At 32.4% G+C, this 26388-nt stretch overlaps 2 protein-coding genes across 2 annotated transcripts; both read right to left on the bottom strand.

Moving 5' to 3' along the window:
* Window positions 1-388: 388 nt before the first annotated feature.
* Window positions 389-12230, bottom strand: LOC149786386 (putative peptidylglycine alpha-hydroxylating monooxygenase 1). Its single transcript, XM_089976805.1, has 12 exons — window positions 12034-12230; window positions 11122-11179; window positions 10337-10424; window positions 9156-9259; window positions 7646-7723; window positions 7267-7324; window positions 5201-5265; window positions 4629-4709; window positions 4024-4103; window positions 3463-3516; window positions 2121-2170; window positions 389-1585 (listed from the first exon to the last, which is right to left on the bottom strand). The coding sequence occupies exons 1-12, from the start codon at window positions 12190-12192 to the stop codon at window positions 1366-1368; spliced, it is 1095 nt and encodes a 364-aa protein (XP_089832931.1). The 5' UTR covers window positions 12193-12230; the 3' UTR covers window positions 389-1365.
* Window positions 12231-21072: 8842 nt separating this feature from the next.
* Window positions 21073-26186, bottom strand: LOC149786385 (uncharacterized). Its single transcript, XM_089976808.1, has 3 exons — window positions 26046-26186; window positions 24402-24481; window positions 21073-23232 (listed from the first exon to the last, which is right to left on the bottom strand). The coding sequence occupies exons 2-3, from the start codon at window positions 24469-24471 to the stop codon at window positions 22199-22201; spliced, it is 1104 nt and encodes a 367-aa protein (XP_089832934.1). The 5' UTR covers window positions 24472-24481; window positions 26046-26186; the 3' UTR covers window positions 21073-22198.
* Window positions 26187-26388: the final 202 nt, after the last annotated feature.

The following is a 26388-nucleotide window of genomic DNA, read 5'->3' as shown; positions in this document are numbered from 1 at the left end:
AAAATAAATGAATGCGCAGTAAAACTAAATGATACAGTAATATTACTATTCCGACCTAAATCTATATTATTGCGGTATATAGATTGTTATGCATTAATTATGTCATATTGTGGCATAGAATGCAAAGGTGCTTTCTAATTAGTATTTGTTCAATTGTTTTTCTTTTTTAACATTTCTGTCAGACTGCTGAAAGAATGTTATGTATTGATTTAGAATATGTTTATATTTAAAATATGCAAATGTTTCGTGAAAGCTAGCGAATCTAAAGAATAAGTAAATAATTGTAAACTGATAGCTAGACATACTGGACCTTTAAATATCTTTAATTTAAGTACATGCGCAATAAGGAAAAAAGAAATTTCGATGGAATAAGAACAAATTACGCATGCTGTATACAGTACATATATTACATGTATATTCTGAAATAAAATTGTTACACTGATTATTATGTGTAATAATGACTGGAATGCGCATAATGAGATCAATATTTTAACAATGACTATTCCGGAAAGCAAAGCAACGATCTCAAACTGACATCAGTTAGCTCTATTAACTTAGACTGACGACGATTCAAATTAATTACCATCCAGTGCATGAACAGAATGCATGTCTGAGTAGCAATTGTATCAAATAATTTGCAAGGGAAAAAGACGACGGAAACTCAAATCTTTGATCCTGGACACGAGTGAATTTTGAAGCGTTATTGCTATAGAAGCATGCATACATCTCTTTATTACACAAAACATGACACATACTAATCTTCAACGCTCTTTTGTGGTCGAGAAAATAAAATAGTTGTGTAGATCGCTACCATAATGATTTAATTGTGCCAACCATAAGATTAAAAGATATATGAAATTATCATGAAATTATCATAGACGAAATATCAATCATTGAGAATTATGATGTCAAACAAGAATGCTTTATCATCGATTCTGACAATATGCGTAATTAAACCACTCCCATGCTTCAAGTAGTCCCCGACAAGTCATGCGTGGCTTTGATAGCCATTAAAGGACCTCTGAATTCATTTAACTTATTCTAATTAGAAGAACGCACAGGGACAGTTTAATAAATATACTCATTGTATATAATAAATGAGAAAATGCAAAAGTAAGATTAATTTTCAAATTCATTAGTACCATAATCAATGCTGATTGTTTCCCGCAACATGCGATGATGATAACGTTCATGAAGGGTTACTCGGCGTATCTTGCATTCGTATTTGTACATTTCTATGACTTCATCTATGACTATTGCGCTTTGATGTTACCAAGTGGTGTTGATTACAAAAGTAAATCCACAATTTGTTACATCTGCACAAATCCAACATTTGAAGAAGATCTGTGCATGAATCAACATAACCTACATTATGATTCCATGGATATCTTCCGGTGCCATATTATTGTATGCCGCTTGTTGTAAGTCACATAGCACACCAACTTGATCACCTGCATTCTTTGGACACCACACTTTATCCTGGGCGTCAGCGCTACATTTGACGGACTCCGGAAACGCTGTAATTTCCTTTGCGTCATATTCGAATGTTAACGCTAGGTTACACATTTCATCAGATCCTCCCAGTCTACAAAAATTGGTTAACTGTTCTCAGTTAATGTTGTGATGAATTACAAGTATCAAACGATTGCTTCGTTTCGGTTAGATATATTGATAACAACACTTTCCAGTCAGACGGCTTAACCAATACAAGATGGAATAAAACAAAGAATCTTGCCAAGATACAAATGTAGAGACAATTGGTTTCTGCACGATACCAATATCAATTATTTGGCCAATCACCATATCTGCACAATTTAATATATGGAGTTTCTATTATTTAGGTCATACTAATATATATATATATATATATATATATATATATATATATATATATATATATATATATATATATATATATATATATATATATATATATATGCCGATAGAAATCTCATAATTATTAACGGTTACATATTTTAGACATTTGTAAGTATTAGTAATGCTTATTCAAGACATTGCGTACGCTGGTTTCCTTCAGTATGTGAACAATCAATGCTTCCACAAAAAGATCACACATGAGAGAGAGAGGTATTCTACAAAATCTTTATCGGTCATCTTACCCGAAGTTGATTTTGTTAGGCCCTGTGTTTTGATATGTGCATCTTACCGCCTGATTAAATAAAAAAGAAAGTAATTAATAATAATAATAATACTAATAATACTAATAATAATAATAATAATAATAATAATACAAAAAAAACGTTATCTGAGACATTTATGAACAGTCATCTAAATGCCTGCGAAACATATAGATACTAGTTCAGTGGTAGGCAATACCTTTAACAGGTGCTGGGGAATTCTATCAGACTTATCTTAGAAAGCAATTTATATTGTAAACTATTTGTTGAAGGGGATGGTGATGTAGATTTGCAGCATTTTGCTAGCCACTGCGCTAGATGTCTCAGATAAAAGAAAAATACGATTTTAGCCCTTCTAATGCCTATACATGATTAATTTGGTTCACTCCATGTTGTTCCTATTCATTCGCCACATGATTAAATAAAGTAAATTTATGTTTAATTTTCCCTTTAATCAGTTTATTACATGATCATTCAATTTTAATTATCTCTTTTAGACACCTTTTCATATTCTTCACGTCTGCATGGACATATGCTACATATACTATAGCCGTAATTATATCAGCATAATGGCAATAACACGTGTCATCTAAAATGGGATTCCATTTGCAGCAAGTACTTTATAATTAGTAAAGCTGTAGCTCCTCTTCAAGCAGTTACATGTTAACGAGGCTTATTAAAGGCTATTATATATCCTCTTCACGCAGTCATTCGAAATAATGCAAAAGGGCAAGTGCTTGCAACACTTCGTATAGTAGGTGTTTGTATTGGTATAGAAATGTTAGCAACTTAACTGTCTTAGAATGGGATCGCGAAAATAATCCATCAAAATGTATCATCAATTATGCAGGTACTAAGTACCTATAATTATAGATCTTAGTATCTTAGTAGGTACCTTTGTAGTTGTATCTATAGATCATAGTTATGCTTTATTACTTTATAACTGTACCCTTAGATGATAGTTATGCTGGAACTTTATAATTGCCTATAGATATCATCGTTATGTTTGGTACTTTATAACTGTACCCTTAGATCACAGTTATGCAGGAACTTTGTACATGCCCATAAATCATAGTTACGCTGGTACTTTGTAACTCTACCCATAACTAATAGTTATTCTGGAACGACGTAACTGCAAACATAGAGCATAATTATTAGATACATGTTATAATGGTATCCACAGATTATAGGTATGCTGGTAATTTGTAACTGTACCCGTAAATCATAGTTATGATGGTACTTTGTAACTGCTCTTAGTTATTAATTACTTTGAGTTTAATAATTCCTACGAAATAAACTCCCAGTCATGATACCGAAAACTCACCAGGATGTCTCCAGGTCTTATCTCAATAGTTCCTCCCTTAACCTTCGTTGTGTCCTGTAATACAATGAATAGCAATAAACAAAAAAATTATTTTTATGCTATGGTCTGCCTTTTCATAACCATAACGTGTAGATTTCAGTTTACGCATAGATTTGCTGGGATACTTTTCAGTCTTAGTTACAATTCACAGTATTATGCATTAAAGATTGATGTGACATAACTATAATTTTATCTTCTATTCAAAACGACTAATATTCGATTAATGTCGAAATAGTTTCATAACATTACTTGGTGGAAGATTAGAAATTTTGAAAACCATCAAGAAATAAAATAACAAATATCCAAATAAATGGAATAGTGTCACAAAATATAAATATTCTACACTAGCAACTTATGTCAAATAATATCAACATAATGCCATATAAATGATATCAATAAACGTTTCCCAAAGATTTAAATCACTATGTTACGAGCTTGCAAAGTTTGAATAGAGAGTGAGAACTGGCCCAAACAAATTATTCCTAAGTTTGTCACAATTTGGAAAATATGTAAACTACTTACATGACTTTTTCCTTTGGGTATTTCCTTCGTAACCAGAAGAGCTGTGTTATTTCTCACGATATACCCCTCTAAGAGTTGGCCTGAATAATTCAAGCGGCAATCCCATATTACATGTACTTATGTCAAAACAGAATGCTCACTACCCTGCACAGGAAAATGAATTTAATACAAACACTTATTTGCTTATTAACGGACGCTGTTTTTGAGATTGTGCCGTATTTGTATATTCATTCATCAATGTTATTAATATAGTATATGTTGCTTATGCAGCCTTTAAGGATAATATCAATAACTCTCCGTACTTTATATACAATGAACTAATGTTTAAAAAGCACATTGTAAATAAATAAAGGCATGACAAAACGAAGTATACATTCTAATACGCCTTCCCCTTAGAACGTAGCAGTACGTTCATCAAAAGCATATAATGTAACCATTAACATACTTAGATACATCAACATCAAAGTGTAAGAGACGATGTAATGTGGTGAATGATCACGATCGTAATGCATCGTTATGTGATGTTGGTAGTTTCTAATGATATTTTATATACAAGGTTTAAACCAATCAATTCTCAGTCTAACTCTATTAAATATTCAACGTACCGGAGTCGTGAGTATGGGCGGAATACTCATATACATTGACCGGAACACCTCCCCATTTGCAAGTAATTTCTGCTTTAAAATCTGAAATATTCAAATGAAATTGTTATTTAATCTTCTGCTTATTTAGTTCAAATTTTGCTAGATTATGCAACAGAGGTCGGGCTCCATGTTATCACACCACTAGATGAACCCTTTCGAATACAAATATAGTGCAATAAATTAATCAGATGTGAGATACCGATTTGAGTTCAGGTGAGCCAAACAGAAGAATGTTTGTTGAGATGAGAACGAACGTTTCATTGAAACTAAGTATTGGATTTGCTACTGAAATGTGTATAGTGTAGAAATCAAAATATGATAATATGCATTTCTGTTTCGATTCAAACAGTCACATAATAGATTATCAATGAAGTGATTGACAAACACATCGTTTTCGAGGTCGTCGAATTGGTGTATAATCCTGGTATGAATAACAGAGTATTTGCGATCACCAGTATTAATATATTAAATATTATGAAATCGCTTTCCATTTTAATATTTCAGTTATATATATATATATATCCTTTCCGTACCTTCTGTAAATGCCGGGATATATCCAGACGAGTAGAAAAGGACCTGCTGGTACGAATACTTTCGACTGAAACATTGAACTTTGTAGAGTGAATGAATTACCAAATATGTCGTCGAGCAAGAAGAGTTTCATGCGAAGTATAGGTTAGTCTTTTTTCTGCACATTGCTGCCATGGTAACTATTCAGTTCCATTGTGATACTATAAGAAAACAAATGATTAAAGTATTTCTGAATGATGTAGTGAATATAATTATTCTCCCCTGTTTTATTCTATTCTGGACTTCATACGCATCGGAAGCAGTTTAGTTTTAGCAATGTTCATTATAAGGTGTGTATATGAACATTTATCAAGGTCGCTTCCTGACAATAAAAACCGTGTTTTATTGCATATCAATGTTCAGATTAATATCGGCCTTCAAGGACTATATGGATAATTACACTAAGATTGCATAACCTTTCCACCCCGAGCAGTAGCTGCTATTTGGTTGTAATGCTATAGATCTTGTGTATATGTTTATGTTTTTTAAGGTATCAATGAAGCAACCAATACATTTTACCTACCAGCTCATAAGGAATCCGTCAATTTTCAAATCATAGGCTAGTTACAAACTGATAAGATGTCTAAGTAATGTTGGAACTGTCTAGAACCAGTTTGTCATTCAGCTGTTTAATATGTACATGGTTCTCGATGAAACTTCTGAAGTAAACAATGTTGTTATAAATTTAGTGAACTGTATGTCCTGCTATAATTTTGGTATGTAAAAAGTGTTTTGTCTTCTGAAAATAAATTTTCAATTTGTATTATCAGTGCAGAGATATATTCTACTCCTCAGTTATGCTATCAATTCTAATTTATAACTGGAAACCGTATGCTAGTGTATAATTACGTTGACTATCTATATATTTCATTTACAGTACGTAACGTTCATGCGTACGTCACATCATTGCGAAAAAAAGACGATTTTCTACGTTTGATTGCATTCGAAGTAAGATTAAAGTCATGTATGCCCCCTTTGCCAGACTAAAGAATATTTTGACAGGGGAAAACCTACTGTAAGCTATCTACCTGATATATATAGTTTCAGTTTCGTTTCAGACGTATCCCTAGCAAACTGCCTGCTATATCTCTTGATTACCTCATATCTGAAAACAGTTTATAGATTGATAATTATGTTACCTACAAATTCAGTGTTTCAGCTTGTTTTCAATTGTATCAAAATGAAGGTGCCTGCTTTTTTCTCGGTTACGTTACATTTGACGATGGATACTAGATTATGACTAATATTACCCACGTATCCGTAGTTTCAGCTTCTTTTCTATATTATGTCACGAAAAGATCCCGCTATAGCTATTTATAAATTACATTATATTTTGCGGTGAAAGTCACATTATGTTTCACCTACCCAATATATTCATATTACATTTTTTACCTAATACTCAACAGTTCCTCAAGAAAAAACGTTGATATTGTTAGCGTTACATGACGTTATTTTTAATGCTGGATGCGGTGTTCTTTGCTTTGGTCTCCTTTATATTTGCACAGTATCAGCATTTTTTTAAATACTTTATTAGGATAAAATATTTAATTTTTATACGGAAGTTAATATTCCAAAATGCTTCATTCACTGTGCTGAATTTACCGCCTTTTAATACGCTTTATTAGGCTCTATAGGGCCAGGATTGTGTTGACGTCCAGTTAGACTCTCTGCGTACACGTCATCGATACATTTCAAAAGGACAAAAAATATGAATGTCAATTGTTATCGTTATGAAAGCAAACCTAATTTTTTCTCACACCAACGGCCTTAAGCAAGTAAAGTATCGAACCAGCAAAAATGTAAAGAAATTCTAACAACTTTACGTTTAATTTCTAATATACCAAATACATATTTTGAGATTTCTCTACATTTAACACGTGCTACTCCGATCCGAAAATTAACTTTCTATAAATGCAATCTCTGTATGTGCAATCTCTATTGCGACATAAAATATGAAAATCTGATATCCATATATATGGGCATAAAATATTTCATTATTTCATTTCATAATGTTTGCACAATGTCTTACCTTTCCTGTGTCATAAACAGTGTTACGTTGGTTGGGTTACTTCTCAAAGAATCTGGATCTGAAGAAAAAAAATGTGTTTTAGCAAGTAATGTGGAACATTTTATTTTGATGGTACCTTTAAGAAACGTCAAGAGAGAGAGAGAGATAATCCTACACAGTTTTAATGGATGAGATGGTTTGGAATTAAACAAAACTGATAATATTATAATGGTTGAGTGTTGCTAAAGTGATATTCATTGGGTTCTTAAATCATTACTTGTGTACTAATCATCCCAATTCTTACATCAGATCTTCGACACCGGACGCTTCTGATATTCAAATGTTAAGAATGATGTGGATCATCTAGATTGCCTTCAAGCATTATCGTAGGAAGAATTACCTTGTATAGCTTCTTGAAAATGTGTCTGTATTATCACATAATTCAGTTTGAAATCCTTTCCTAGCTGAACCCCAACATCTGCAAAAGAGAAGACCATTTATGTTGGTGATAGTGAAACTTGTGCTCGATGGATTAGTGGCAAATGAGGCGTAAGATTCGTCCTCTTCAGTTTTAATAAAACGTTGGACAATCGAGCCTCACATGTAGTGAGCCTCCAAATATGTAAACTAAGGTCCTGTACATAAGAGTTACTATTGTGGTTGAATTTTTTTTCTGGGGAGGGAGATTTTATAAAATTATTTTCAAGATGAAAGTTATATTTTAGTGCTTCTTTTTTTTGTAAATAATTTCGAGTAGATTTTCTTTTTTTCTTCTTTTTTTTTCCAAACTATTTGGAAATTGTATAGGACATAAAGCAAAAAGTGTTTACGTTTTTTACATGTTTTACTTTTCCTTTAACTTTTCACCCGCTAAATTTAAAACAAAAAAAATCGCAATCCACTTTGTATACTTTTAACATTAGGCGTTTCATTATTTAAAGTAACCGGAAATATTTTAAAATTCTTTTAAATGCATGCAATTTTAGACCCGTTTTCTTGTTGTCGGAATGCAAAAACAATGCAACCATATGCCAGTATGTAAGGAATACGTGCCTGTAAAATGGGAGACTTACTCTAAAGACGGTCTTGTTTTCGGGTCATTATATGCTTTACGAAATCGAATTCTTATTGTCTAATTATTTAAGCTGTAAGAAATTTATGTCTCCTTTTCAATTCACTTTCAGCTGTAAGAAATGGATGTACTATTTTCGTTCATTTTCAGCATTAAAAATTGCATGTTTTATTTTCAGATCATTTTAAGATGGAAGAAATGGATTTCTTATTTTCAAGTCATTTTACCTCTGTAAAAAATTGATGCATTATATTCATTTTATTTTCAGCTGAAAGAAAAAGGTGTGTTTTTTCAGTTCAGTTTTAGCTGTAAGTATTTTTTATCGAATTTTTATAGCCGTGTTATTATGAAGACCACGATGTTTTCAAAACTGTAGGAAATGTTACTGATATTTAAGCAAGTATAAGAAACCGAAAGTAAAATCTAAGCAGGTAAAGTAGAAATGCAACTAATGAGTTTCAAACCATGAAGCCTTACATGGCAGTCTTTGAACTATATAAATGTGAGCAAATACGCATATAACGAAATCTAACCGAACTAAAAAAAATCAGTTAATTCAAGAAGTAATTTGATTAAGGTTATTAACAATACTTGTCAGCCTATGTATTCTCGAAATATTCTAGTAAAAGACAGTTCACGTTCAGAGATTAATATTTTAATTGGAATAAAGCCATAAGCATAGAAATGTAATTTTTTCATAACTCAAGCCCTGTTTGGACTGTTAAATTTCCATGACGTAGTTGCACCCTATGCATAATATCAGACATTTAGGGCTTTCAATTTAAACATGAATTTCATGCTTATAAGGTTTCACGAATACGACTGAGTCATGTCGTACCATCAGGGAAGAAAGTACCAGCGTGATGCTTCGACCAACCATCCCAGCCTCCAAATGTTATTGACCTGCCTTTGCAGATATGTCCGTGATTACTCTTGCAATTCCTAGATGCAAAAGATAAAAATACATAAAACTGGATCTTAAAGATACAGAGATCTCTATTGATAACTATCTCTAAACTTTATGAAATAATAGAGATGAACAATTTTATTATTTTTTATGAATAATGCATACTTAAAAATATAATGCATATTTAAAAAATATATATTATATCATTATTATTGACGAATGTTCAATATGTCATCAGAACGCATTTTTTATAATAAACAATTATGGTGCGCATAATACTTATAATCAAGTATTTTGTAAATAAGTAATCATAAAATATTAAGAATTAATTTTAAAATGCCCTTTCATTTTTAAAGAATTAGTAAACTTATTTTTATGATATTTAGTATATACTTTCACTGGCTAAGTTATTCTGTAATTTAGAATAATATAAAAATATTCTTAAAAAATTGTAAACAGGGAACATAATTTTAAAAACAATAAATGAATGTCATACAGTGTTTGGGAATTTAGACCTGATGGATATACCGTATTAAGACGGTAAATCAAATAGGTTTCCTTTAGCAGACGTTCCATCAATAATTATATGTTAAGATCTAACATATTTTAGCCTTTTTTAAAATGAGCATTATACATAACAAAAGTATTAATAAAGATATTTATCTCTATTTATTCGGGGCCCCGAGTGGTCGAGTGGTCTAAAGCGCTGTCCGTTACGGATCATTGCCATCTCACCTCTGTCTGCGTGGGTTCGAGTCTCGGATTCAGCCAATGTGGGTATGTGAGAAAGCTTGCCAGTAGCTTCTCGTGGGTCGGTGGTTCTTTCCGGGTTTTTTCCCGGGTTCTTCCTCCACTATTAATACTGGCCGCCATGAATAGCCTATCGTGTGCTGAAAAATGGCGTTAAACCGTACAACAGCTCTATTTATTCATATATAAGTATATGTATGGAGAGACGAGGGAGATAGTAGCATTAATATAAGTAATAATGCATCTCTTTTTAAGTAAAACATATAATTGTATTAAGTGATAGCACATTAATATAGTCATAATATCTAAGTTTTTACGGTCCATATACATTTCAGGTATCAATAAAATAGTATTGTCCTTACCACAATCTCTGTTCTGTTTCGTAATCTTCACAAACAGCCATAGCCACGTGATGAGCTACTTCTTTGATGACCTCAATTTTAAAACCCACTGTAAAGGTCAAATTAAATTTGAGCACATTGCGTTATAAAATAATCGAAGTATATGTTGCCCAACAGATTCTCTCTCGAAATAAATAAAGAAACAATACTCAGTGCATGGGTATCTTGGATCCACCCAACCATTAAATGTAACTTCAGGTATATTTCGCCGAGAACGTAAATAATAATATTTCAAATGAAACAAAATGTATCGGAGAAACCAACACAGCAATTAGTGAATGTGACTGATTTAGTTATCAGATTACGTGTAATGTATATCTATGCGAGACCACTGAAAAAGACTATTTATAGGTGCATAAGAAATACATATTTGTACCGAAATATGATCTTTAAAATCGAAATGTTTAAGAATGCATAACTTAAAGCATGGAACAGACATAAAACAAAGTTTGTATATAACTTCTAAGGTAATCAACCATAATGAGACAACAAACGTGTTCAATCATATGTCTAAGAAGGAAGCAGAGTAATATGGGACTCAGATGCCAATGATATAAAATTCAAATCGGAAGCTTACGATTTAAATTTAAAAATAAATGTATCTCATAAGGTTTTAGAATAAAGAGATGATAAGTATATTTATAACTTAAAATTAAATTTAACATTAAATATTGTTTCATATTATCCATCATTAAAACAGAAAAACGTTATCTTCTGAAGTGAGATTTGATTTAAGGCCTACTTACCTAAACTGGAAAACCCCAGCTCGGATACAGGTACGGCCATGCACATGTATGTGTCAGGCTGCATAGAAAAAATAATAGTCAGCTTTATACCCGCACAAAACACATCAAAACGTCTATTTAACAATCTTAATTACATCAATGGCAATCACAATACGATAAATATTGATAACCTTCTTGACACATTATTGTATTATTTGGGTAGGAGTAATTGCAGCATCCGTGGTATATGAGTGGCAGCTGTGTTGGTAATGGCAGTTTTATTTGTACAGTAATGACGTATGTTACTGGTAGCAGTTGCTGTAGTAGTAGTAGTAGCAACAGTAGTAGTAGCCGTTATTTATTGTTGCTTCTACAGCAACTGATACTTTATTTGTTGACAAGAATGAGTTGGCGATTTGTACTATTGCAAATTGTCGAATTAGGACTGTAATCCTGGTTACACTGCAAAGTCTTCTGGGAGATACTGATAGCAGTGGCACTGCGAAGTCTTCTGGGAGATACTGATAGCAATGGCACTGCAAAGTCTTCGTGGGAGATACTGATAACAGTGGCAACTGTTATTGAGCTCATACTAGACGGGAAGGACGACTGAGAATGCGTTGAGAAAAATGGAAAATAGCCAATTTGATATGAACAACAACAGATTGACATTAAGAGTTCCAAACGTTGCAGTAACAGAGGGTAAGTAGCGACATGTAGTTGTTATTGAAATAAGTTATACATTTGTTTATTTACAGTAAGGAGTTATAGTCCTCGTTAATATTTCTGAGAATCTTGAAAAGAAAAAGACGATATTAGTTGCAAAGGAATAAAACATTCAAGATTTATATAATTTACATAAAAATTTACTAAGGGACATTTTCGTTAATCAGTCAACTATGTAAGCATAATCAATAAAAATGAGAAACTTACTTTTTCGGCACGAATTCGTGGCATCTGGATCTTTGTATTACTGACGACTTCCGAGCTTATTTTAATCGGGCTAGAACAGACATAGGTTAAACACATCGGTATGAGTAATACGACACTTTTCTCTAAATACCATTTTACATCGATGGCCTTCATTCCCATGTTTTGTCAAGTGGCAAGTGAGTATGCATTTTGTTCTTCACAACATTGTATAGGTCTCATTACGTCAACGCACTTAGCTAAACAGTCAACCGAGTATGATATATGTTTGATTGTCATTAGTAGCGTAATATTATTTCTGCAAAGAAGAGAATAACGTGAAATGCAGAGACAAGCAAGAAACATTACGGACTTGTCAATATTGGGAAAAGGTGTCCATCTGTACCTATCTGATTCTTTTGATTTCATTGAAACATTGTTTCATTTCTCTTTTATTTTTTTGTGTTGTTATGTTGTCTTGTAAACAGAGGATCTGTCTGTATGATTTCGTTATTATTTTCTACATGAAACATTTTGTTTAAGCTTTTCACGAATTGTGGAGTAATGACCACTTTAACAATCGGCTGCATTCGAGGAAAAGTTTCTAAACGCTTCATTGCCAAGTTAATAAAGAGATTGGACAAGTTCATCAACTTGTGCATAGTTCTGCACCTATACACAAAGCACTGAACATGTATTACCAATCTGTGGTCTTAAACAAAGTAATAAAAAAAGAGAGAAAACGAATAAGTTTAGTAAAATTCAACATATAATTCATTTCTTAGGAATACATCGAGAAAATTTAAAACAACTTACATTTTTGCGAATTAAATCCCAAACAGTCCAACATGTTATATCACCAGCCCTAATAAATAAGGTTCTAATTCAGTTCCAGAGGGGTTCGAAGAAAGATTCAACACTAAATATGTTGATGTGCCTGTAGTGGCCTGTGACGTGGTTAATCACAATAATATAATTCAAGATGCCCTCGTCTGAATTCACTACAATTCCAAGCCAATGTTTCTGTCCAAGAATGTTATTAAAGAGCACTTTGTATTTCCAGTGAATAATAACCTGACTAAACAATTCGACCCACAACAATACTGAACACAACAATACGAATGATTTAAGCAAGAATGGGTATTATAAATAATAGACAATATTATAAACCCCTCTATTTGACTTGGGTCAAAAATATATCATTTTCTGACAATACTGTCACTTAATGGAATTTTCCATTCTAGAACATTGAATGTTTTCAAAAAGAGAAAATCTGCTACTAAAATTATAATAGAAAATGTGGCAAATATCAGGTAGGCTAGATATATTTTAATTGGGGAATATCTAATGTCCTAGACTCAGACCAAAATAAATTTTACTCTTATTGATAATTATCCTAAGATTTAACCCACACCCATAATAGAATATTAATATTTATTATATGTTGTCCACAAAATAACATTATTTTAAGCAAGGTCAAATACTTAATGAAACTAAAAATATAGCACATAATAATGGAGAAAAAGCTAACAAACAAAACAAATTAACATACCTAACATAATTTCAGTTCAAAGTCACTGCGTCCGATAAATATATTTGTACATGTTTAAATACTTGTTTACATATGCAAACAAACTAATAACTAATATCACCTATTAAATCAGAGGCTAAGACGCAAATCACGAGGAGGGCCAAATGAGGACTACTGTTTTGGCCCAAGGGCAGCATCATTGCAACTATTTCATACAGCGTAAGCGTATAAAATGTAGCAAAAAGAAATGTTGGAAACATAAAGTAAACGACGTAACTAATTTGTATCAAACCTGGCTGACTGTGAAGAAAAAAAAAGCATTATTAGTTTATGAATTATGTCGTCGCTCGACGCAGGAAATAACTCCACGGGCTGTGGGTCGCGTATTTGAGACCCCTTCTTTAATTTACGTTGTCAACATAATGTGTGAAAAATATGTTTACATTCGAAGTGTCAAGACTAACCCAGAATTCAGAATTTTCTTGAAACAACACCTATACGCATTAGTGGACAGAATCATACGGTGGTTCTGAATATATTTTTCAAAGATAATTTTAAGGAACAAATATAATATTTTATGCTTTAGATTGGAAGCATGGTAATGGTATTAGTAACATAAATGCAAAGCGGATAACACCATAGTAGTTTTGAAACACACGAGCAGATAAAATTATTGGTTAAATGGATTCCTGTTTCTGTAAAATATGTAGACTTTAGTTTAGGATGCTGTGTTTGCACTTCGTTAATGGACAACAAATTTACTGTTCATCACTTCGAGCAGACATTCGAAAATGCTCTTGATCTTAACGTTTATTTAATTTTTACCTCACTGAATTTGTTCAATTGACTAAATTTGCAATCTTTTTGAAATGGGATTAAAAGTTAAAAATCTATCATCATATTTTATTTCAAGAAGGAATATCACGTAGACTACATACATTGAAATAAAAAATTCCATGTAGCCATATTAATTCTTCAGACATAATTCTTTTAAGTGTCCAGAAGGAGGATCCAGAAAAACCTTATATTTTATTTCAAGTGTAAATGCGTAATGTAATTAGATTTGTAATGCCTTGGAAACTTGTTTACATAAGTTCTTGCACGTGCAGACAATTCTAATATCATTTTGTAGCAGATGTATTTCGGCTATGGATGACTGAAATAGCCAACAAATGTCTCCATTCAAGAATTAAATAGAAACGCAAAGGTGAAGGTTTTCGTGGAACAAAATAATTAATCGCCTCAGCTAGAAACTTGTTTTAAGATATACAGACAGGAATGACTCATTCTTTGTAGGGTAAATCCATACAAAATACAAGTCAAGTAAACGCTCAGTAGTGAGGAATAAGAGCATTCATTTTCTGTCGAGTTTCCATGACGATGTTACTATTTCGTATCATTATCGAGTTTACATTACGATGTTACTATTTCGTATCATTGTCGAGTTTACATTACGATGTTACTAGTTTGTATCATTGTCGAGTTTCCGTTACGATGCTAATATTTCGTATCATTGTCCAGTTTCCCTTACGATGTTACTATTTCGTATCATTGTCGAGTTTACATTACGATGTTACTATTTCGTATCATTGACTCAAAATAAATGAACCGTTCATCCACGCGAGCAAATACGTTCGACAATGCTCATCACCGTAAAAATTATAATGTATATAAATGTTACAATTAGCTACATTTCCTTGTTGAATTACCTTGCTTGTTCATATAGCGAAATTGACAAATGTTTTGCAATGAAAATAACTGTTTGAAACGTCATTCACTATATTTGTACACACAGAGGAATACAATAATTCCAACTGAAAATGAGATGAAAATTCCTTTTTAATTCATCCTAGGTATCCAGATATAATTCATGTCCGTCCGATGTGCATATATTTAGTATGGACCAATTAAAAAGTATAAAGTATAATCCCTAACGTTATTCATTCCATTTTCTTTATTCTGTAAATGGTTTAATTCTAAGTGTATTTCATTTTGAAACTTTCTCATAAGGTCTTGGCATTAAATAATATTCTTCTTGAAAATAAAACTTAAAATCTGTTCACTTTCTTAATGCTGAATCAAACATTGTTATTACTATTAGTAGTAGTAGTAGTAGTAGTAGCATTGATTACGTTGTTCTTCTATGTAATCTCTATTTAAAAATGATTTTGTCATAACACAAAAGAGCAGCATTTTCTATTTTTCGTGCATGTCTGATTTCAAAATAAATATAAATATCTCAGGAAAAGATTCAGATGTATTCATGTTTTCATGCGATGACATGCTTCTAAACTGCCATTTCATCAAAATCAGATAGTGTGGCCATTAACATCACAGGCTTAATAAACAATACAGTCTGTACATTTTCCATATTAAAAATAAATCGTACATTTCAACAGTATATTTGAACAAGTTTTTAGACATACTGTCCGTAGACCATTGAAGTTAGTAAAAGATCAGAACTTCTTTCAATTAAAGATTCAGAAATATGCTGTATTGGCTATGTTTCTGATTTTAAATAAAAGCTCTCAAAGGTTTCTGACGTAGCAAAAAACTAATCTTCACTCTAATCAGTCAAAAATGAAAATCTTACTTATGACAAAAATATAAAGGAAATGATTTTTTCAACCTGATGATAGTTATGGCTCTCATGCCCATACCTCGAAATCCTCTTCCTCCTGAGTATTATGGTTTGTATAAAGTTGAAAAGAATGTAACTGACTTCAATTGTATCATTGACACTCCTAGAAGGCGACAAGAAAAGTATATAGATTTCTGATCTATGCTATTTTTACCTTCTTGAATTAGTTCTCCACAAACCACATCACTTGCATCAACAGACATTTTAAATGCCAAACTGAAATTTGGAGCTGAAAGAAACTGTGCGCTCTTAAGTATAACCTTGAACATATCGAAAGCCTCCTGACATTTTTCAGACAAAAGACACTTGGATTTCTAACTTTACAAATTGGTCAAAGGTTCAAGAATTATCGAACACTGGAGCAAATTTTCGGGTAATATCAACCCATACCAAAACATTACTTCAGCCTCTTTTACGGTTAGTCACATGGAATTTAGATATGACGTTGATCTTAGCGTCTATAGGTTTACCTTTACCGTGTCACACAATATGTCCTAAACCTAATATAATAGCAGCATGACAAAATTCACTTTTACCAACATTACTTGTCAAATTTGCATCACTGAGGCTATCAACGAATTTCAGAACGATTTCCAAGTCATCTGTCTAGTGTAAAATTACATGATGATATCATCGATTGAGAGTCTAATTTATCTAGACTAGAAATAATCATGTTAATTAAACGTTTCAAAGTACAAGGCGAACCTTTCATCCCAATTGGCATCACTTTATATTGATAAAGTCCATCTGGAGTTACGAATGCCGACATTTCCTTTGCCTTTCTGTGAGTGGAATTTGCCAGAATCGTGTCAAAAGGTCAAACTTTCTGACATTTTGCATTTCCAATTTTGTCAATGCAGTCATTGATTCTTGGTAATAGAAATGAATCTGTTTTGGTACACTGTTCACTTTTGCATAGTCGGTGCACATACAGAAAGTATTATCTGAGTTCGACAGAAGTATATACGGTGAACTCCAGTCACTTTACTTTGTTCTATGAAATTATTCCCTAGCAAATTGATCTACTTATTTCTTGTAATCAGTTATGTTTGTGAGGGTTCATTTAGATGCCGTTTCACAAGTGTGGTATCTACAATTTCAACGTTATTAGTAGATTTTATTTGTTCGTGTTGGAACATCTCGAATAGGTGCTTATATTCAGACAATGAGTGTTTTATTTCACACATATCATTTTTTCCCCCTGGTCTTGGATAAGGGACCTACACAGTCTACAGTCTACAATGAAACTGCTAAATGGTTCGTCAAATGCAGGAATACGTTCCAGTTGAACCTTTGGCATTTTCTGTTTGGGTTATCCTATCATTTCACAAGTGTGACATGATCTACAATATGTACAAAAATAGCTTTTAATTTTCAGTCATTAAAAACGATTCAATATTTTGTGATAAGTCGTATTTACTCCTAAATAATCAGTCATGGGAGTTTCGGGGGCTTGAGTAAGAATTTCTTATCTATACGACTCAGGAACAACAATTGGATAGCTCACTGACCATTCGTCACCTGCTGATACCTAAGGTATTCTCCATGTTCTCATAAGGACCCTATTTTTAACCAAAAAACAGGTATTTCTGTGGCTTCAATTTTTGCAAATAACCTTCTAAAGCAAACCAATTTGTGTGTCTTGTTTCTGCTCGACCATGAATGATTGTCGTTTCTCTTTCTGATAAAAAATTAAGACAATTAATATTATACAGAACATCACTTTTGATTGATCCATACCAGGAGCAAATGTGACTTTATCAAAAACCTGCTCAATAAACAGGTCAGCTAATGGGCAAAGACATCACTGTTCTGATTATCGCGGGTCCTGAGATTAAGTATGATGACAAATGTATGCAATGTGGAGGAACATTAACACATCCGCACTCTAAACCATGAACAAGAACACTTTCATTCGACGAAGAATTCTGAGAAAACGGCAAAATACTTGACCATAAAGGGCAATGAGAAACTTATGTGCCCCTTACACTATTAAGAGAGAAATGATTGACAGAATCACCAATAATTGATATAGAACCTTTTGATATAACTGGTTCATAATTCTCCATAATAACATCAGACTAGGGTTTGTTAGACCCAACAAATGCATTGCTTTCAATATATCATCGTGATACTGAGCTCTAGAAATCAGAGCATTTATTATAGGTCTGTCTTGAATATGTTGCATATTATTCAATCTGTACCAATTAGAAATAACGTGGACTTTCGTCTTGCAAATGGTCACGCAGGAATAAATATAGATTTTTGATCAGTCTTTTCACAAACCAGATTCCTTAAACGGGAATCGAAAAAAAACTCAAAGGTGAAGTTTCATGAAACAAATGACTAATCGCCTTTAGAACACAGAACAAGGTACACTATTAATAAACAAAATGGAATGATTTATTCGTTTGAGGGTTTAATACGGACAAAATACTAGTCAAGTAAACGTTCAGTAGTGAGGATGAAATATGAAATAAATGCTTTATGTTTATATCAAGTGTACATTAAGAAGTTAATATTTCGTTTCATTAACTAAAATAGATTAACCGTTAATCACAGTGAGCAGATACGTTCTACTATGTTCAGAATTTAACATATAATGTATATGAATGTTGCAATTAGCTACCTTTCCTTGTTGAAATATGGTGCTTGTTCACATATTGAAACTTGGAAACGTTTTGCAATAAAAACTACGAATTGAAAAATTATTTCACTATATTTGAACATATAGAGAAATACAAGAAATACAATAATACTTACCTAAAATATAAAATAATCATTTATAGTCATGCCGTCCGATATGCATTTAATTAGTATGGACCATTTATGTATAACGTTACCCATAAAATTGTTTATTACTTTTATTACTTTATAAACGGTAATTCCAGGTGCGCCCTATTTTGGAACCTTCTCTTATAAATTGTAATCATTCCATTATATTCTTCTTCTTCAAACTAAAATGTATAATCTTTTCACATTCTCAAATGTCCGATAAAAAATTATTATTATTATTATTATTATTATTATTATTATTATTATTATTATTGATGATGATGATGATGATGATGATGATGATGATAACATTATTCTCCTTAGTAATCTCTGTTTAAATTATCATATTGTCAAAAGAAAAAATTGCAGCGTTTTATATTTTTGGAGTATGTATCCTTTCAAGATAAATATAAATAGGTAAGAAATGACCCAGAAAGATTTGTTCACTTTTTCTTCTAAACTGTCATTTGGTCATAATAAACCAGTATGGTCAACAACATGACACTCTAGTAAACATTACAGGCTGTACATTTTCGTATTAATAACAAACCATACATACCTCAAAAACAGTATATTTCAACTAGTTTTTGGATATATTGTTGGATGCGGTCATGTTAAACTTATAGAAGATAATGTCAAGGACATCTCTGAATTCCCTGTGCGATTGTTGTATACTGTTGGATAATTGCCGAAGCATTGACCAATATTTTATTAAGAAAACGTAATTCCTTTGGTCTGAGATATCAGGAGGCATATGATAAGTTCAATACCATACTTAAGAGGGCACCAGTTCTTTCAGCTGCAAATTTCAGTCAGTCATTTAAAATGTCTGTTGATGCAAGTGATGTTGGAGTTGGTGGGGTTGGTGGGGTATTTATTCAAGAAGATAACAATTGTGTAGATCATATGGTGTTTTTGTTTCTAAACAAACAAATAAGCACCGTAGACATTAACCCACAATAGGAAGAAATGTTAGGTTTGGACACTGGCTTTGCATCACTTTGAAATTTATATTAGTTCTACTCCTTTTCCGATTTTTGTATTCAGCGATCAGAACCCACTAATTTTCAATAGCAAGATGAAAATAAATCACTGATTATTAAGGTGGAATTTGATGTTTCAGAAATACAATATTGATATCAAACACATCAAGGGAAACTAATTTAACTGCAGATGCATTTTCACATGTATAGAATAATAATGTAGTTTCATGTATATTTTCTGTCATTCATAATAAATCACTTTATGTCATATTAATTATATGAATATTTGTCCAATATTTAGATTAGAAGGGGATGTGTTATGTATATTTAATATCTATTGTCTGATGATTTTTTCAATGATTATATCTGTGTTATTTTCTTAACCTTAGTACAAAAATCAAGTTAATGGTCAACCTGACCGGTGACATTTATTTTGTAAGCAACATAAAACCTTGTGCTTAATTTTTATTTGATTCATTTAGTTATTCAGATTAGTAATCACTGGAATTACAAAGTGATCAATAAAATTCTTGGACCAAAATATTACTTTGGATTATAGTGAATTCAGTCAAGGATTATTTGGATTATATTATTGTGATACATCAAATGACAGTTAACACATCACCACATTCCATGCTATTAGCACATTATCATATTCGAGACTAAAGACACACCAATATCTTCAATATCGGATTATTTTTTTGGAATACCACTAAAATTCAACTGGAACTTTTACACATTAGGACTTAGAACTTTAGGGACTATTTGGAATCTAATTCACAATATTGTAAGTCCCTTTAAAAGAAAATCACATTTTATTCAAGGGAAATACATTATTTGTTTAATTGTACAAAGAATGTTTGCTTTTCCTCTTTTCTGTTACTTAGTTTAAGACTACAGAGTTGTAACACTATTCTCTGTGCTTAAGTGATTGAGTAAATGCTCTACTCTGGACTGAAAATTGTTATCCAAATGCTATACCCTGGAGCGACAATGGTTGTTAAAAATACTATACTCTTGGGTTAATATCGTAATGCAAATACTATACTCTGGAGTTAAAATGATTGAGTAAATATTGCGGTGAGATATTTTATAACACTTAACTACAAAATTCTAAAATAAAGATTAAAATCTTTGTCATTCGTAATATATTTTATTAATCGTCATCAGAAATGTTATAAATAATATGTATGATTTGTAATCAAATCATATACAAGTATATTTATGTAAGATTACATAATTGTTACACAAAGTAGCATAAAACAGCATTCTTCAACTTACGCGAATATTTTCTCACACTTTCGGCAGTTTGTAGCCCCTAGCGATTTTAAAAATAAAAAACGGAATATAAAAAGTACACAAATTATATATATTTGCAATGTCTATAATTAATATTGCCAAACTAAAATTGAACCAAATAAATATGTGCAATTCATGTGTACATGTGTTCAGAGGGATGCAATTCCCAAAGTTACTGAAATTGTATGGAACTATTCAGTGCGTATCGAAAAATGCACACTACATCACAAATGTTGTCTGAACAGAAGATTCACCCAAGTATGTGAATAAAGAAAATCCAGTCTGGTCTGAAACGAGACCCCACTGACGGTGATCAGGTTAGAAATTAAAAATTAAAAAAAAAATAAGTGTCTATTTTTCTGCATTTTTATAATCTTGAGGCTATTGTTTTTTAAATGGTAAGTGAAGTTGTGTTGGTGTCTTGTTGAATACTAATAAAGCACATGCAAAATAATACAAAGCAGCTCACGAACATATATCTATTATCAAGGTGATGCGAGCTGATGAAAAATTTCCAGATAAGGAATTTATAATTCAATTATGATTACTTTAAATCCGTACTTTCTAAATTTAAGTTGATCGAAATGCTGCTAATACTGAGCCAAGCAAAAGTTTATAATTTTAGGCTGAAATCAGTACGAACTTGATGATTTATAACTCGGTCATTCCAAACGTTTATTTGCTCATATGCACTTATAGTTTTATTGCGCAATGAAATGTAATACACTTTGAAATATAAAAAATACACACAGCAGCATCGTCAGATCAATCAAACCGCAGATTCGACGTGTTCTATTCATGTATCACAAGGAACACTTACTGCATACAGGAAGTTTAGTTTCTCATGTAGATTTCATTTCGAATTTTAATCTTATAATGCTCATTAAAAAGAAATGTGGCAAATCTTGTAATTTTCAATCAGCAAAATTAAGACACAATGTTTACAAAACCGTGAATGTATTAGCTTAAACTCACGAAACTTGCGGGAATGTCACCAGCGCTTCGTTTGCTAAGGCTGACAAAACTTGCCGGGGCATCTCCTGCACTTCTTTTGCTGAGGCTGACAAAACTAGCAGGGGCTTCTCCAGCACTTCGTTTGCTAAGGCTGACAAAACTTGCCGGTGCATCCCCAGCACTTCTTTTGCTAAGACTGACAAAACTTGCCGGGGCATCTCCTGCACTTCTTTTACTGAGGCTGACAAAACTTGCCGGTGCATCTCCTGCACTTCGTTTGCTGAGGCTGACAAAACTTGCCGGTGCATCTCCAGCACTTCTTTTGCTAAGACTGACAAAACTTGCCGGTACATCTCCAGCACTTCTTTTGCTAAGACTGACAAAACTTGCCGGTACATCTCCAGCACTTCTTTTGCTAAGACTGACAAAACTTGCCGGTGCATCTCCTGCACTTCGTTTGCTGAGGCTGACAAAACTTGCCGGGGCATCTCCAGCGCTTCGTTTGCTAAGGCTGACAAAACTTGCAGGTGCATCCCCAGCACTTCTTTTGCTAAGACTGACAAAACTTGCCGGTGCATCTCCTGCACTTCTTTTGCTGAGGCTGACAAAGCTAGCAGGGGCTTCTCCAGCGCTTCGTTTGCTAAGGCTGACAAAACTTGCAGGAAGATCTCCAGCACTTCGTTTGCTAAGACTGACAAAACTTGCTGGTGCATCTCCTGCACTTCGTTTGCTGAGGCTGACAAAACTAGCAGGAACTTCTCCAGTGCTTCGTTTGCTAAGACTAACAAAACTTGCAGGGGCTTCTACAGCGCTTCGTTTGCTAAGGCTGACAAAACTTGCAGGAAGATCTCCAGCACTTCGTTTGCTAAGACTGACAAAACTTGCCGGTGCATTTCCAGCACTTCGTTTGCTGAGGCTCACAAAACTTGCAGGGGCTTCTCCAGCGCTTCGTTTGCTAAGACTGACAAAACTTGCGGGTGCATCTCCAGCGCTTCGTTTGCTAAGGCTGACAAAACTAGCAGGTGCATCTGTAGTAATTCCTGTGAAAATAATAAAGCATACTAAATAACTAAATTTACCGAAATCAGAATCAAGTTTAAAATATATATCTGTGAAGATGCAAGTTAAGTGATTATGACGCTGTTAAGGTTCATAAATGCTATTCTATGGCGATATTTTCTAATCGCAAATCATAATTATATTTAGGAATACTGATTCTATTTTTTGTGTTTTATTATTGCCAGTCAGATGAATGATGATAATTGATAGAATCATATATAACTTCTGACTGGAAACGAATCAAGGATGCATATTGAAGTGCATGAGGGACACCTTTAAAATGGAATTTAACTGCCTTTGTAAAATTGAAAAAATTCAGACTGAATTCATCGATAACATACAAGAAAGTGAACACAAGCGTTTAGAATTTTTATGTTCCCTAGATCCTTACTACGTTAAAAAGTTGGAGTTGTAATTTAAATAGTACACATGGTTTTCTATATAGTCAATCCTAATTAATGTTTGTAGAAACACGGAGTCTTGGCCATGATTCACATCTTGCAACAAATAATGTTTGTAGAAACACGGAGTCTTGGCTATGATTCACATCTTGCAACAACATTAATGTTTGTAGAAACACGGAGTCTTGGCTATGATTCACATCTTGCAACAACATTATTCGCAAAACGAACGCGGCCCACGTCTACATTACTGATGTTAATCTATAACAAGACAGTTTTGGATAATAATTCGAGGTTTAAATAACCCTGAAAGACAAAGAATGATATATAGTCTATTTGTAACTCCCGTGTCACGTGTTTTATAACAATCACCGTTATTACAGAGACATGTCTTAGCTTTAATTTGCATGAAAGTCTGATTTACGTATCACCCATTTTAATGTATACGACGTGTATTTAAAATAATTATGCATGGATCGCGAATCAAATGGTCAATTACATATATCACTTGTTTATAAGTCCAATAGATTTAGCAAGTCTGTAAAATTTCAATATATGTATCACATATTTAACATCATAATGATAATTCTATGTTTAAAAATCTAATTTAAAACTTCTTCATGACTACGGACTTCATGTGACTATTTATCTATTTAGAGAAACACAAAAAATAAAACAAGGGGTAAAAATAACATTAAGATAAATAAATTTACAAATCTTGAAAACGAATAAAATAAAGGATTAATTACCTTTAATAAATATTGCAATTAGACAGATAGCAAAACTGTACTGCATCCTCATCTTCCCGGAGTAGAACATGGCGAAATGGCTGCAAAAATTATAATAATTATTATTATTATTATTATTATTATTATTATTATTATTATTATTATTATTTTATTATTATTGTTATTGCAAAGTTTACATTGTGTTTTCATTGAAAATGAAAGTAGGTCTCGATACACCTTGTCATGCTCTGTGGGAATGTTGAAATTATGAACATGGCATGCTGCAAAAATAATAATACATCTCTATTAATGGCCTACATTATGCTTACAGTAATGTTAATATGTCATATCATATAAATGTATATTTTGTATAAAAGATAAACTCATGATAGTACGCAAAAAGGAGGACATTTACACAGTCAACAAAAATACAGTATTAGTTTTAGTTACACATTTATATATGTGCGATGCTTGTCAGTTTGAGGAATATGGCATGGCGGCATGACGTTTGTTAGAATATGTATTAAGGGCTAGTCTACTCAACAAATAGGTACACTGGAGAGTATATAGTTTCGGACATTGACTATATAAAGCAAATTTCAAATTAGACTCTGACCAATTTGATTCTTCTGATAAATGATAAATCCGCCAGGTAAGTTTAATTGAAAAAGACATGCCTATTCATAAAACCACTTTCCGCTGTTATAAATACAACGCAAATAGTGAGAACAGCCAAACGGAGAAATACTTTCATTTGTGAGGAAAAATAAAATAACCTGGAAAAGAGAATATAATCGTTGGGTCTACACTGTGAATTTTCTTTTTACTGAAACGTAGATTAAAAGCTAATTTTTTGTAATATAAAATCACCAAATCAAGTTTTCAATGCTGTTAGAAAAGAAGTGATAACAATTGATAACTGATACACATGTACATTGTTATAACTGTTAATTTCATGAAGTGAATGTATGGATTCCCTTTTGACAACTAATGTGCTCATGTATCAGTAATTTTATGTGATCAGGCCTTTCATGCCTGTCCAACAGCAATGAAACATGTCAGCGAGCATCATTTGGTAATTTTAAATTCCAAAAGATTAGCCTAATATATATATATATATATATATATATATATATATATATATATATATATATATATATATATAGAGAGAGAGAGAGAGAGAGAGAGAGAGAGAGAGAGAGAGAGAGAGAGAAAGAGAGAGAGAGAGAGAGACAGACAGACAGACAGACAGACAGACAGACAGAGACAGAGACAGAGAAATGTCTCAGATAAATAAAACATGTAAAGATGCTATACTTGTTAATATAAGATTAAAGTTGTGCTCTAAGAGCTGTCTCCTATTTTACCATAACAAAACGTTGATGCTTTCTTACAGCTAATTTTACAACAAATTTTGATCTTGAATAAGTTTCCAATTGTAAATTAAAATGTAGCAATAATAACAAAACTATTATTATTATTATTATTATTATTATTATTATTATTATTATTCGATATGAACTTGAATTGATACTAGTCTATGGAAGCTAAATTTTAGAAGAAAAAATTAAACAAAAGGATCGCTTGCTTCTACCCACAAGTCCTCCGGGGATTAAAATTTATGTAACATACTTAGGTAATTTAACACAACAATACAGATCTTACCTTTTCTGTGGTATTGCTGATTGACTGTGCTAAGTTAAGTTAGCCAGAGTTCCTTATAAAGCAATAACTAACCCTTAGGTCAAAGAAGACCTGCCACTCTTATGCAGATCTGGGACGATGCTCTAAAAATATACTGTTTACGAGAAAAGAATGGTTTGTTGTAAATATTAAAATTTACAGCCTGTAATTTTCCTAAGCTTGTCATTTTGTTGAGCGCAATATAAACTATTTTACTATGACCATAGGACAGGTACGAAGCACGGCATCACATGAAAAATGAACATATTATGTCTTTTCTGACATTTATATTTATCTTGAAACCACCAAACCACGCACAAACAAT

Source organism: Sinohyriopsis cumingii, chromosome 12 (genome assembly GCF_028554795.1).
Source record: "Sinohyriopsis cumingii isolate HCF-2022 chromosome 12, ASM2855479v2, whole genome shotgun sequence".
NCBI classification, from domain to species: Eukaryota; Metazoa; Mollusca; class Bivalvia; order Unionida; family Unionidae; genus Sinohyriopsis; species Sinohyriopsis cumingii.
Note: the sequence above shows the minus strand (reverse complement) of the source record. Positions and strands in the feature narration are given on the sequence as shown.

What these genes read in the sequence shown, in the direction of transcription:
- LOC149786386 (XM_089976805.1), bottom strand. Translation starts at nt 12,192, where the DNA reads ATGGGAATGAAGGCCATCGATGTAAAATGGTATTTAGAGAAAAGTGTC. An exon ending in TAAGACCTGGAGACATCCTG is followed by an intron (nt 2,171 to 3,462) that starts GTGAGTTTTCGG and finishes TTATTTAATCAG; the next exon opens with GCGGTAAGATGCACATATCA. An exon ending in CCTAACAAAATCAACTTCGG is followed by an intron (nt 1,586 to 2,120) that starts GTAAGATGACCG and finishes CAATTTTTGTAG; the next exon opens with ACTGGGAGGATCTGATGAAA.
- LOC149786385 (XM_089976808.1), bottom strand. Translation starts at nt 24,471, where the DNA reads ATGTTCTACTCCGGGAAGATGAGGATGCAGTACAGTTTTGCTATCTGT. An exon ending in AATTGCAATATTTATTAAAG is followed by an intron (nt 23,233 to 24,401) that starts GTAATTAATCCT and finishes TTATTTTCACAG; the next exon opens with GAATTACTACAGATGCACCT.